Below are 14253 nucleotides of genomic sequence, written 5' to 3' on the forward strand. Positions count from 1 at the left end.
TAATGTACGGTATCCTACATCAATTGCTGTCACACTTATTTAATGGACTGTCTCCAGAGGATCATTAGAGGGTTTTTATAGCGGTCATCAGTAACCGGTCGAGCTGATCGGGTCGAGGTCACACACACTTCCTGTTGTGAGTGAAAAGAGGAAGCAGTGTGTGGATATAAACCGAAGCTGATCGGATCTCTAAAGTCTGGACAGACGAACCTCCTCCATCATCTGAGCGGTGAGTCAAACACACTTAATACTTAAAGTCTGTATATTTATTTTCAGCTGCACATGTAATCTGAAATTTACTAATAAATCAATTTATTTGTTCTATTAGGAATTCTAAATGTGAACTACAGCAGATTATTTCATAACATTTACCAAACATCAGGTCATTTTCTTACAAAATATGTAAATAATTCTTATAAAATATGTCAAATATATAAATGTATACGGACTAAATGTTAAATATTAAATTGTATGTGAGTGGTTCACAACCTTTTTAACCTCATATTGTATTTATGAGTTAAACGCAGCTCAAACAGTGCCGTTCACTTTCAGGTGATTTTATTTAATATGTTTATTTATAGTCTTAAAGACAGAAAACTGTCCAGTGCTTCAATGTTTTGTAAATACACAGTAAAAAAAGAAAAAATTAAAATGAAAACTCATAATTTAAAGGCAACTGTCTTGATTAAATTTGCGAGTTTTAAGCAACTCTTATGTTTTAAATAAACTAATAATAATTGTTTGTAAGTTTTGGGGGGAAACAATTGTTAAAACTAATATTTAAAAAAATAAATAATTTCTCAACAGAAGATTATACGTCTGCAAACGTTTTCTCAACTTTTCTTTTTTACAGTGTAAGGTACACATGAGATTAAAAAAAAAAAAGTTAATTTAAAAAACATAATTCCTGAAATAATTTTACTAGAATAAGTTTATAAAATTAATTTGCAATTTATTAAAAAGACGCAGTTGTGTGTCACAATGTTGTTGCTCTATTGTTTCTCTTTATATTATTTTATATTATATAATATATATATTATAAAACATATCATCTTATATTCAGTAGAGTTACATTATTTAATATGGTTGTTTATATTGTTATAATATTCTTCAATATTTCTATAATAAAACATTATTAATAATATTAATTATTATAATATTCACCATTTCAACGCAACCTTTAATGAGTTTTCTGAACATTTCTTTGAAATACAATTAATGTGCAGTGTCCTTGGCAAATAAATAAATAATAAATAAATTAAAATAAATGAATAACTAATTCAGCATATATTTCTGCCACCCATTAAATCACCGGTCATTGAGTAAATTTATTTTATGTTTATGTTATATTATATTTAATGTATAACAATAACAGTAGAGAACAGCTGATAAACTGAACAAAGAACCCAAAATAACTTTTGAGCAGATTATTTCCTGTTAATACCTGTTACATGTTAATACCTGTTAATATTGATCACAAACGAGTTTTCCTGATCGTTTTAGGGAACTTTGTGTGTATTTTTTACATTTCTTTAACAACCATTCAGACTTAATAGGATTCTTTTGTGATAAATTCAGCGTTTTAAATCAGGAACCATGAATATTCCTCGAGATCCGGATGTTAGAAAGTGTAAATATTTCTCCTCTCTCTGTCCAGCAACCGCAGTGTAACCTCTGACTTATCGACCATCATGTCCAAAGAAACAAACAACTACAAAGGGCGCTACAGCGAGCCGGTAGGTATCACTAACAAAAACATTCCTCTGATTTCTCCTTTATCACGTGCTCTTTTTATCTGTTTCTACATTACATCTACAACATTTAAGTCTCAGCGTTGTACTTGTCCACTGGAGCTTCGACAGTCACTAGAAGCACATTCATGCTGTTTGTAAAAGTTTCTGTGCTTCCTGTATTGTAACGTTAGCTAAGCTAGCTGCTCAGAGAGGCTGACAACACTAGTAAATATGCACATACAGAGGTTTTAATATCTTTTAATGATCTTTAGGTGCCGACTTCCAACCTTCAGAACGATGAAAATGATTTCCCAGAATTTGAGCCTTTTGATGAAGACGCCACGCCAAGATCATTCGCACCTGTGGGCGGTAAGATCGGTTTAATTTATTACTTTATTTATCAAACACTTTCAGATTAGAGATCAATAACATAAAAACATGGCGCTCTCTCCGTCTCAGCGGCTCTGTCGGTGCAGCATGTCGACATGTGTCAGCAGTTAAACAAACCAAACCACTACACCACCGCCTACGACATCCAAAACCTGGTGGTCCGCCGTGGTCAGGAGTTCGTCGTGCGAGTCACCTTCAGCCGCCCGCTGGCCGAAGCAGACGACTTCCAGCTCGAGTTCCTGATTGGTGAGTTTGAATTCTGATCTCACATCCCATTGGTCGGGATTCTGAGAGTTTCTGACTGGAGAGTTTGAACTTTCAGTCTGGTTTCAGTCAAATCTCTGTGTGGTTGAATTTGAGCTTGGTTCAGTCAGTTGGATTTCATTTAAAGAGACACTGTGAAAGAGAAAAGAGAAAAAAATCATAACTTCAAGGTTAGGGTTAGGTCTCCATCACTATTTTTTTGGAAACAAAATAAATAAACTAATAATTATTAAAGTTAATTTACTTTTCTCCTTTAGAAAAACTTGAAAAAGTTTTGGAAACCAAAAAATCTGTTTTAATCTCATTAAAGAAGTCCTGAAGCTATAAACTGAATTATATGAACGATGAAACACATCAATGCTGCTGGTAATATTCACTTTATATAATGTATGAAAGTTTTGTGGGTTGAAAATGTCTCAACTCGCCATCTACTGTTGTAAATCAGCCTGAACCTTGTGAGTCCAGTGCTGACACAGAGTGGACAACACAGCGGCTAGCTCAGCTACAAACAGGTAGCTCACAGAATCCTTTACAGACAGCGTGAATGTGCTTCTAGTGACTGTCGAAGCTCCAGCGGACACTGAGAGTCTGACAGCAGCTGCTCATTAGCTCTGTTAGCCCATTAGCTCAGAGGGAGGAGCTAGCAGAACACTTAGAAAGCTTCACCTGCAGCTTCTTCAGGTTTGCTCAGTGAAACTAAAAGAAGAAGCTATAAAGGGCCCCGTTACTGTAATGTGTATTGATATTGTCATCCAGTTGCCCAAAACAATAAAAAGATTATCTACTGTAATTAATAATCTCTTCTTTTTTCTCACTCTGGTCTCATTTAATTCTCATTTTCCCAGTAAACTGGGACAACTGGGGGGGTGTGGTTTCTGTTACGGAGCGCGCTCAGTGGCTGCCGCTCGGCCCCACCTGAGACCAACAGTTAAAGCTCCCTCGTTAACCAATTAGCTGATGAATAGATGTTTGTCTACCCAACAATTAGACGACTGTCAGTTCATTAGGCAGCGTCACATTCATTCAGCTGGCTAATTAGCTCACACACTCCCCATGGCCATCTAATGGTCATTAGATAAACACACACACACACACGCACACACACACAGCTGCTGTCTGACAGATGTTCACTCGCTCAGATTTTTAATTAACATTATTACATTATTAACTCTCTCCTCCTCTTCCTCCTCCTCTTCCTCCTCCAGGTTCCAACCCCTCTCCCAGTAAGGGCACTCTGGTGGCGGTGACCTTCGGTTCCCGTCATGGCGGTCCGTGGTCTGGCCAGATCGTGGAAGCTCAGGGTGAATCGGTGCTGCTGGGCATCACACCGACGGCCGATGCCATCGTGGGGAAGTTTCGTACCTACGTGGCCATCGTTACAAGCGGCGGCATGCAGCGAACCAGCAGGGACGCCAACACCGACCTGTACCTGCTGTTCAACGCCTGGTGTCCACGTACGAACTCCTCTATTGGCCTTTCACTGCCGTCTAATCCCATTTATATTTGATTCTTCTTATTATTAATATTTAAGTTACGGTATAAGCAGCAGCTGTTGAACGCACTTCCTTTAAACTGATTTCACCAGACTCCCTTTTGAGAGTTGCTGAGAGAGGAGAAACTTTGCGAAAATGGTAAATTTGTTTTTTCACTGCGTATTGAAAACTTTTTCATTTCGCGTCATTGCGTAACGGGCAACACAAAACTCTTCAGCTTGACTCTGGATGTAATCTCATCAAGTGAACAATGTGCTTCTCCGTTAATGTTTCAGAGACTTTTAATGACCTCATTGTTTCTTGTGTCTGTCTCTTTGCAGAAGACGCTGTGTTTCTTGCTGATGAAGCGGCACGCAGGGAGTACGTCATGAGCGACTACGGCGTGATCTTTCAGGGTACAGTTTCAGCTATGTCACAGCGCAACTGGATGTATGGACAGGTACACAAAAATACACACATACCGAAACGCAGCAGAAGGAATCATAACGGATGGACTCATTACTAACGGTAAATGTCCCTGCAGTTTGAGCGCGGGGTCTTGGACGCCTGTATTTACATCCTGGATGCGTCTCGGATGCCGATCTACAACCGAGGCAACATCATCCAACTGGTCAGGAAAGGATCTGCTATGGTGAGAATACGGACGTTAAAAACCTGCTGTGAAATTAACATCTCAGTCTCAGAGTGTCACTGACCTTTGACCTCCCTCTTCCCTAAGATTAACTCTCAGGACGACAACGGCGTGTTGGTTGGGAACTGGAGCGACGACTACTCCATGGGCATGCCGCCGACATCTTGGACGGGGAGCGTCAAGATCCTGCTGCAGTACGCCAATACCGGAGTCTCCATTTGCTTCGCCCAGTGCTGGGTGTTCGCTGGAGTCTTCAACACCTGTAAGAGTGTTAGCGTGGAGAAGGCGGGTGTCAGGTCAGGGCTTCCAGAAAGACACAGAAAACAACTACAGAGATGTAAAGTGTCATTAAAATGACCACAAGAAGATGCAAATCTTATGAAAAGTAACACAGCTGCTAAATAAATGTAGCAGAGTAAAAGTAAAAAATAGGATTTAAAGTGTGTTTGCTTAAAGGGCCAGAAAGTGAAACAGCTGAGGGAACGATATGATCCAGACTCAAATATTTGATGTTAGTAACTGAAGTATTTTGTGCAGTCCTCCGCTGCCTCGGCATCCCGTCGAGGGTCATCACCAACTTCAATTCAGCTCACGACAACACGGGCAACCTGAAGACTGACCTAATCTTCAAGACGGACGGCACGCCGGACAGACGCAACACCAGGGACTCCATCTGGTTGGTTTTTTTACATGTACACACTGGTGTTTAAGGTGTTTTTTTTGTCATTTTATCTGCTAAAATAACTATTAAATGGGCTATGAATGAATGTAGTATTTTTTTTCCTAAAACAGAGTGGCTGACTTCAGTGTCCTGCTAAAAGATAGCAAATAGATAAATGTTGGACTTCTAAGTTTAAGTGATGGAAGATAAAAGTGAAAGTAACAATATAGTGTGGAGGATAAATAAAACCTTATAATAACACATCATACATTACTATCTAACTACTAAATGAACTGTAGTGGAGTAAAACAACTCTATATTAAAATATATTACAATTACAAATATTACAAAACGTTATTATTAATCAGTAAAAACTGTAGAACCAGTGTTTGTTTGTCTCAATCTGCAGGAACTACCACTGCTGGAACGAGGTGTTCATTGTGCGTCCTGACCTGCCGGCCGGCCTCTCGGGGTGGCAGGTGGTGGACGCCACGCCCCAGGAGACCAGTGACGGTAGGAGAGACAGGCAGACAGACAGACAGATCAGTATGGTACAGGCGGGGTCGGGGTATCATTGGATAATCAGGAATTTGTCATTTCGAAAGGAAACTTAAGAACTATAAACAGATGTGTGTTTTTGGTGTCAAATTCAAAAGAGGTGGATGTTGTGCTATTATTTTGAAATGTTTACACCGCTTCCTGTCTGTCCTCCGCTCTGCTGTCTTTCCCAAATGAGAAATGAAAATGAAAACCAAAATCTGACCCTCTTTTCTATTTGGATTTCTCATATTTTCTCATAAAAGGGGAATAATGATAAAAGGAATTGATTTTATCTTTTTTAACATCTGTTTAAAGTTAATTATGGATTAGCCAATGATTCCCAGACCAGGTCGACAGATACTAACGTGTGTCTGGTTTTTCAGGACATTTTCGCTGTGGTCCGGCCTCGGTCACCGCCATCAAGGAGGGTCTGCTCTGCCACCCGTTTGACTCTGGATTCGTCTTCGCTGAGGTTTGGTTCGACGATTTTTAAAAAGACAAACACAGGTTGAGGAAGGACTCAGATCTTAGTAGCGATAACACACACCTTCTAGAAACAATCCAAATATTCTTCAATACAGTAAAGTATAAAGATAAGTAAAGAAAATCTGCGAGTGGGGTAAACTACAATTCTTAAAACTAGTATAAATACTCTGAACGTCCCTGCAGGTGAACAGTGACGTGGTCTTCCACAAGCGGGATCGCTACGGGACTCTGAGTCCATATCGGGTGGATAAGACTCATGTTGGACAGGGTATTTACACCCAGGCTGTAGGCAGCCCAGCACCTATGGACATCACGCACACCTACAAGTACCCTGAAGGTAACACACACACACACACACACACACACACACACACACACACACACACAGCAGTAACCTGAATGTGTACTGAACTGGTTTCTGTCTCCAGGTAGCGCAGACGACAACAGGACTATGGCTCGGGCGGAGGAGTACGGCTGTGAGAGGGATCACTCTGAGCTACCTGATACCCAGCTGACTGTCACCATCACGGCTGGACTGGTGACACATCTGTCCACACATCTGTCTCTCAGCACCTGAATATCATAAGTTCTGCTAGCTTCAGTCAAGTGTGTGGCGTGGGAGGTAACTCTCTCAAGCTCCGTTTGCTAAAGCAGCAGCTCCGAGCTAACAGAGCTAACCAGCCATGAAAGCTCTTGTGAGTCCGCAGGAGCCTTTACAGTCACTAGAAGCACATTCACGGCCGTTTGTAAAGGTGCCTGTGTTGTAACCTTAGCTAAGCTAGAGGCTAACGAAGAGAGGCTGAGACGGTGGTTTTCTAGCAGCAGTGGTTGGTTGGTGACGTCAGCTGACTCCAGATCAGCCAGTAGCAACATTCAATCGCAATAACCAGTTCCAACCAGTAGAGGGCACTCGCTGTAGCTCAATATGTAGAATTAAAATACTTAATGTCCATATTTTAACACCAGTAAATAACCACATACACTTCATTTAGGTTTTGACACACAAAACATGTGAAGAGGTAATAAAATATGACATTTTGTAACTAAAGACATATATTAACACATTTATACAAATAACCTGCAACAAAAAAAACCTAATTACAACTTTAAATCCTTTAAAAGTAATTTACTCATTTTACAAAAATTACACAATCTGTGAATATTCAAATGTTTTCTTTTCATTTTCTCCAGAATATTCTTTAAATATTTGTATTTTTCCTGTCTAGGTCAGTCTGGGTCACGATGTGAACCTGGCAGTGGATTTCCAGAACCAGACTGAACACTCCACCACGGTCCAAGCTCACCTGGCCGGCTCTGTCGTCTTCTACACCGGAGTCATATCCAAAAGCTTCAGAGATCAGAACTTCACTGTCACCGTGGCAGCCAATCAGAGTGAGCGACATCAGCGGGAACGGGTCGATTGCAGGGTTAGGGTCCCCACAAATATAGTAACACAAGGATGTGTGTGTGTGTGTGTGTGTGTGTGTGTGTGTGTGTGTGTGTGTGTGCAGCCGAGCGTGTGATGTTTAGGATCCCCGCTCAGGAGTACATGCCTCACCTGGGCTCTCAGCTCTCCCTGCAGTTCATTGTGACTGGACAGGCTGACGACCAATCAGTGTCCGCCATCAAAGTGATCGAAATGCAGACCCCTAGCCTCACCCTGATGGTAAAACACACACACAATAAAAGCATCTGTACGGGCCGTAATGTTCACAGCCATTTACTGCAACTCGTTGTTGTTGTTGTTGTTGTTGTTCTGTAGGTGAGCGGCCAGCCTCAGGTGCAGCAGGAGATGATTGTGACCGTTTCCTTCACCAACCCCTTCAACTTCCCCCTGCAGGGCGTTCACCTGGCCATGGAAGGAGCTGGACTCGTAACCCACAGGACACGCTACTACAGGTACACACACACACACACACACACACACACCTCACGCTACTACAGGTACACACACACACACACACACACACACACACACACACCTCACGCTACTACAGGTACACACACACACACACCTCACGCTACTACAGGTACACACACACACACACCTCACGCTACTACAGGTACACACACACACCTCACGCTACGACAGGTACACACACACACACCTCACACTACTACAGGTACACACGCACACACACACACCTCACGCTACTACAGGTACACACACACACACACACACACACACCTCGCGCTACTACAGGTACACACACACACACACACACACACACACACACACACACACACACACCTCACGCTACTACAGGTACACACACACACACACACACACACACCTCACGCTACTACAGGTACACACGCACACACACACACCTCACGCTACTACAGGTACACACACACACACACACACACACACCTCATGCTACTACAGGTACACACACACACACACACACGCACACACACACACACACACACACACACACCCTCACACTACTACAGGTACACACGCACACACACACACCTCACGCTACTACAGGTACACACACACACACACACACACACACACACACACCTCGTGCTACTACAGGTACACACACACACACACACACACACACACACACACACACACACACACACACCCCCTCTCTGGTGTGTGTCACACTGTGACAGAGGATTTCTCTTTGTGTTTCAGCGTCATTGAGCCTCTGTCTTCGATCTCCTGGAAGGAGTCGTTCTTCCCTCGGCTGGATGGACCCCGTTGTATCGTTGCGGTGTTGGACAGCATCAGCCTCCGCCAGGTAACTTCCTCTGTGCTAATATGCATAGTACATACAGGTTACTGTTAACTCAGAGCTCACCAACAAACATCAAAAATATCTACAAATAAGACATTTAGCATGCTACATGATTACTAATGTGCTTACTGTATCAGAGGTCTGTAGAATGTGCTCACCAGCAGTCAGCCACTGATCCTGCTGAATATCAGCAAAACGTCCACAAACACGTCTTCAGTTGTTTGCTACATATCAACATCCTATAACTGTGAACATGAGAACCAGTAGTTTTATTATGTTATTGATCCGGTTTCAGGTGTGGGGAAGGGCTGACATCGTCATCAGCGCCTGAGATGATTGGTCCACAGAGATGTGACCCCGCCCCCTTTCCATTTACGCCACGCTTCCACCAATCACAGAGTGGGCGGAGCCAACTAACGGCACAAACAACTTCTTTGATGATTTGTTTTCTTTTTTAATTTCATTTACACAAATTGAGTTTGTTTAGTTAAGAGAGGAACCTGAAGGGTCAAAGGTCGCAGCGTGATCAGACAGGACAATAAAGAACTTATATTATATATATATATAAGTTCTTTATTGTAATACTGGAAACATAAATAATAACACACAAACAGCAGTTTAAAGTTTGGCTGTAATCATGTAAACTTGGCCAAAAGTATATGGACAGACATATATTCCAGTCATATGTAACTGCGTCCACATACTTTTGTCCATTAACAAATTAAACAATCAATCAAACTCCACTAGTTTTTTAATTGAACACAAACAATTAAACACAACCTACCGACTTTTAACAATCAGAACAAATAATCAAAGAGCAAACAGGCAACATAAAACATCTGGTTCCAGCTGTTTTAGATTTTAATCCAGTTTAAAGTTTGTAATCACGTAAACTTGGACAAAAGTATACGTAGCAACCTTATGTGATTGCGTCCACATACTTTTGTCCATTAACAAATTAAACCTCCTAAAATGAAACTAATCAAAACAAATGAAGGATTTTCTTTCTACATCAGTTCAATCAGCGTCAGAATGAGTCTGAATGAAATATCAATCAATCAATAAACAGCGATCAGGAGCTGACAGTCACATCATGGATATTAAATCTGGAAATGTGTAATTATGTCTTTGCTTTGTGGCTTTAATATCTGTATTAATGAACCTTTGAATAACAATAAAGCATATTGAAAACCACTGAATGTGTCATTGATTATTGATTACTTTGATCAGAATCATTGATGACACAATCCTCTAACTGTATTATTTTAATTATTAAAACATGTTTTAATGTGGAAGATACTTGAGTAGAAATACTCCATTACAAGTATAAATGATGATATAATTATTGTTTTTATCTTTAATGATTACAGGTAAATAAATATCTTCCTATCCTCCACCACAGGGGGGCAGTGTAGAGCTATTATTATATATTTATATTATTTATTATACTAATATTAAATTAAAGGTTTATATATCAGTTGTATTAACAGAGCTTCAGTCTCTGATCAACAGCCTCGTAGCACAAACCAATCAGCTGATCAATAAACAGTCCATCAGTACAATACAATCAATGTCACAGGTATAATGATAATAATATATAAATTATAAGGAAATAGTTTAAATAAATCAACAATAAAATGTACAAAAGAAAACCTGATAAGATAAATTATTAATAAATTATTAATAATGTCTAAAATATAAAAACGTCTTAACTTATAATAACACGTTAACATTTATTAATATTATTAATATTTATTATTATCTTTATAATAATAATAATAATTATTATTATTATTATTATTACCAGTAATGAAGCAGGTGGTGGAACAGTCTCAGCACTAGGGGGCGCCAGCAGCCTTTTCAGCCTTTAACTCAACCTGAGCAGAGTCTGATTATTAAATTAATTATAATTATTAAATTCATTATAATCATTCAACTAATTATTAATTTAAGCTTTTGCAAATGTAACTTTTGTTAGAAGTTTTTCAAGTGGTTGAAATAATTTGAACTTTTACTTTATTTATATTGTTTATGATCTTAATCAAATATTGATTAAGTTGATTATTGTTGTTTTTCTGCTTTAATGAGCTGATTATTTTTATATTAAACTAATTATGATGAATGTTTTATAAAGATAAATAAAACCAAACAAAGAGAACATTTGTTCTTCTGGTATTTAAAGTAATTGAATTGTTTTCTGGCTTTACATTAAATCTTATAAAGTTAATAATAATAATAATAATAAAGTTTAATGTGAATATTTTATGATTCATAATTTGTTCCTGATACATTAACTGGATATTATTGATCAGTCTCTTTATTAAAGGTTCAATGAAGCTTCAGACACTCAGAGGTCAGAGGTCACAGTGACCTGACGGGTGTGTGTGTGTGTGTGTGTGTGTGTGTGTGTGTGTGTGTGTTTGTTTGTTTACTAACGGTGTCCCACCCCCCACAGCCACAGATGAGTCGTTGTCATGGTAAACGTATATAATGTATCAGCATCACAAAAAAACTGGTCTGTCCGGATACCGAATCAGTTACACACACACACACACACACACACACTCACACACTCACACACACACACACACACACACACACTCACACACACACACACACACACTCACACACACACACACACACACACACACACACACACACACACTCACACACACACTCACACACACACACACACACACACACACACACACACACACACACACACACACACACACACACACACACACACACACACACACACACACACACACACACACACACACACACACACACACACACACACACACACACACACACACACACACACACTCACACACACACTCACACACACACACACACACACACACACACACTCACACACACACACACTCACACACACACACTCACACACACTTGTGAGGACACTGGACTTTTAACGTTGGTTCTGGCGCCCCCCTGTGGACAACCCCCCCCCCCGGCAGGTATTAAACACGCAGTGAGTGATTTCTGCCACTAGGGGTTCAGAACAAAAAGAAAAGAGGAAGTTGGAGTTGTTGTTGTTGATTTAAATGTATCAATATATCAACATCTGTTTATTGTTGGTCAATAAAACTTTATTTATTCTTCTTCTGGTTGGTGTTCAGTGTTTAAACGTTGGTGCAGACATACGGAGGATCGAACACACCAACAGTCTGCTGCATGTGTGTACTGAAGGTAAAGAATATCCCAGTTTTTATTGCTTCTTCTAGGACATCTGATGTAAACAAGCAGTAGTAAACAAGCAGTAGTAAACAAGCAGTCGTCCTGTACCCAGAGGCTCCATACAGCTACTGAAACTCACAGCAGCAGCAACAGTCAGAGAGTATTTCACCTCTGTGCTGAACCAGTGTTTGTGATGAAGGAGGTGAAGGAGGTGAAGGAGGTGAAGGAGGTGAAGGCCCGTCAGCGAGTTGTTGTAGCAGCTCCAGCAGCGTCTGATAACTCCGTGTGTGAAACTACAAACATGGCAGACAAAAAGCATCACTTCCTGCTTCTCCTCTGACTGTCACTCACGGCTCTTGAGCAACGTCCTTTGTGCGGCCCGCAGAGGGCGGACAACCTCGACACCGTGCCCTGAGGAACGCCACAGCCTCCACACTCTCTGTGAGCAGAGCGCGGCGGCCTCAGGCTGCAAGGCAAACAACTGTTACCTACAAATCATCCGTCACTATGGGAAACCGGTTTTTCACCCCCTCCTCCCTTTCTCCCTCCCTCCTTGTCTTCCCCCCCCCCCCCGCCATCCTCCTCCTCCTGCTGCTGCTCCCACTTCACCCACATCTCTTCAGCAGGAAGCAGCGCGGGGAAGAGAGGAACATGTGCTTGTTTTTTTGGGAGGTTGGGAAACAGTGAGGCAGCATGTGCTCGTCATCCCCCACACTGCCGACAGGTGTTGGCTTCATGTGACTGCCTGTCTGTCCGGACAACGCTCCAATGGAGAAAGAGGAGGAGGAGGAGGAGGAGGAGGAGGAGGAGGAGGGAGTGTGTAAAGTTTCATCAACAACAACTGTGTCAACTCCGTGTTGAGAGAGCTCAGATCTCCTTTCTCCGGCTGCTAGGCTGAGTTTGGGGATGCCTCTCCTCCTCCTCCTCCTCCTCCTCCTCCTCTTGCTCTCCGCTGGATGAATGGATGAATCCACCCTTTTGTTGGCGATGGTTGGTTCCTCGGCAACGGCTCCATGGTTACAGTCCAATAAATAACATCACAGTCTCTCTGCTGCGTTTTCAGGCCGCGATGCAGAAAGAGTCAACTTTATTTTCTGTGTCTGACCTTTGATCAAGTTTTAAATAAAGTAAAGTAAAGTTATAAAGTTTATCAGTAAAATAAATAAACTCTTGTTTAATGTGTTTGAAGCTCGACTGTCTCTGTTTGACCTTCAGCACCGACAGGAACCGACAGGAACCGAGAGGAAGCAGAACATAACTTTTAGAGTTTAATCAGTTTTAAAGCTCATTTGTTAGCTCGTTAGCAGCCAGGCGTGAATAAGTTTGAATAATATATAATAATAATAATGATAATAATAATAATAATAATATAATAATAATAATAATAATAATAATATATAATAATAATAATAATAATAATATATAATAATAATATATAATAATAATAATAATAATAATAATAATAATATTATAATAATAATAATAATAATATATAATAATAATAATAATAATAATAATAATAATATATAATAATATATAATAATAATAATATATAATAATAATAATAATAATATATAATAATAATAATAATAATAATATATAATAATAATAATAATCACTGGTTCCCAACCCGAGGGTCGGGGCCCCCACTAACGGTCGCCAAAGCTCCACAGGGGGTCACGAGGCCTTCTTGATTTTAAAGGTGTAACTACCTGTAAATGTAAAACCCGTCTGTGATCAATATATCAACAATAATCAATCAGTTACTGAGTTCACTGGTTGGGTTTTATTGATCAGTTTATCAGCTGTTCTCTGCTGTTATTGATACTGATCAATAGAATATGAAATAAATACATCCAAGAGTAACGGAAAGTAATTAAGTTACTTTAATATTGTGATACTTGGATTAAGTTACTGGCTACACTTTACAACAGGTAATCAGTAACTGTATCAGATTACATCTTAGAGTGTGTGTGTGTGTGTGTGTGTGTGTGTGTGTGTGTGTGTGTGTGTGTGTGTGTGTGTTGGGGATGGGCTCGTTGTATCTCAATAGATTCATTTGAATTGAAAAGTGGCCGGTCGAGGTGAATGGCAGTGATTG

At 40.2% G+C, this 14253-nt stretch overlaps 1 protein-coding gene across 1 annotated transcript; it reads left to right on the plus strand.

Annotated features, from left to right (window-relative positions):
- Positions 1-209: 209 nt before the first annotated feature.
- Positions 210-10145, plus strand: LOC127355205 (coagulation factor XIII A chain-like). Its single transcript, XM_051385849.1, has 18 exons — positions 210-229; positions 1658-1736; positions 2006-2102; positions 2193-2369; positions 3593-3841; positions 4201-4319; positions 4404-4511; positions 4599-4773; positions 5049-5187; positions 5582-5685; positions 6096-6184; positions 6382-6535; positions 6627-6736; positions 7425-7590; positions 7710-7864; positions 7961-8097; positions 8849-8954; positions 9247-10145. Exons 2-18 carry the CDS (start codon positions 1692-1694, stop codon positions 9280-9282), a joined length of 2166 nt encoding a protein of 721 aa, XP_051241809.1. The 5' UTR covers positions 210-229; positions 1658-1691; the 3' UTR covers positions 9283-10145.
- The last annotated feature ends 4108 nt before the right edge of the window (positions 10146-14253 follow it).

Source organism: Dicentrarchus labrax, unplaced genomic scaffold (genome assembly GCF_905237075.1).
Source record: "Dicentrarchus labrax unplaced genomic scaffold, dlabrax2021, whole genome shotgun sequence".
NCBI lineage: Eukaryota > Metazoa > Chordata > Actinopteri > Moronidae > Dicentrarchus > Dicentrarchus labrax.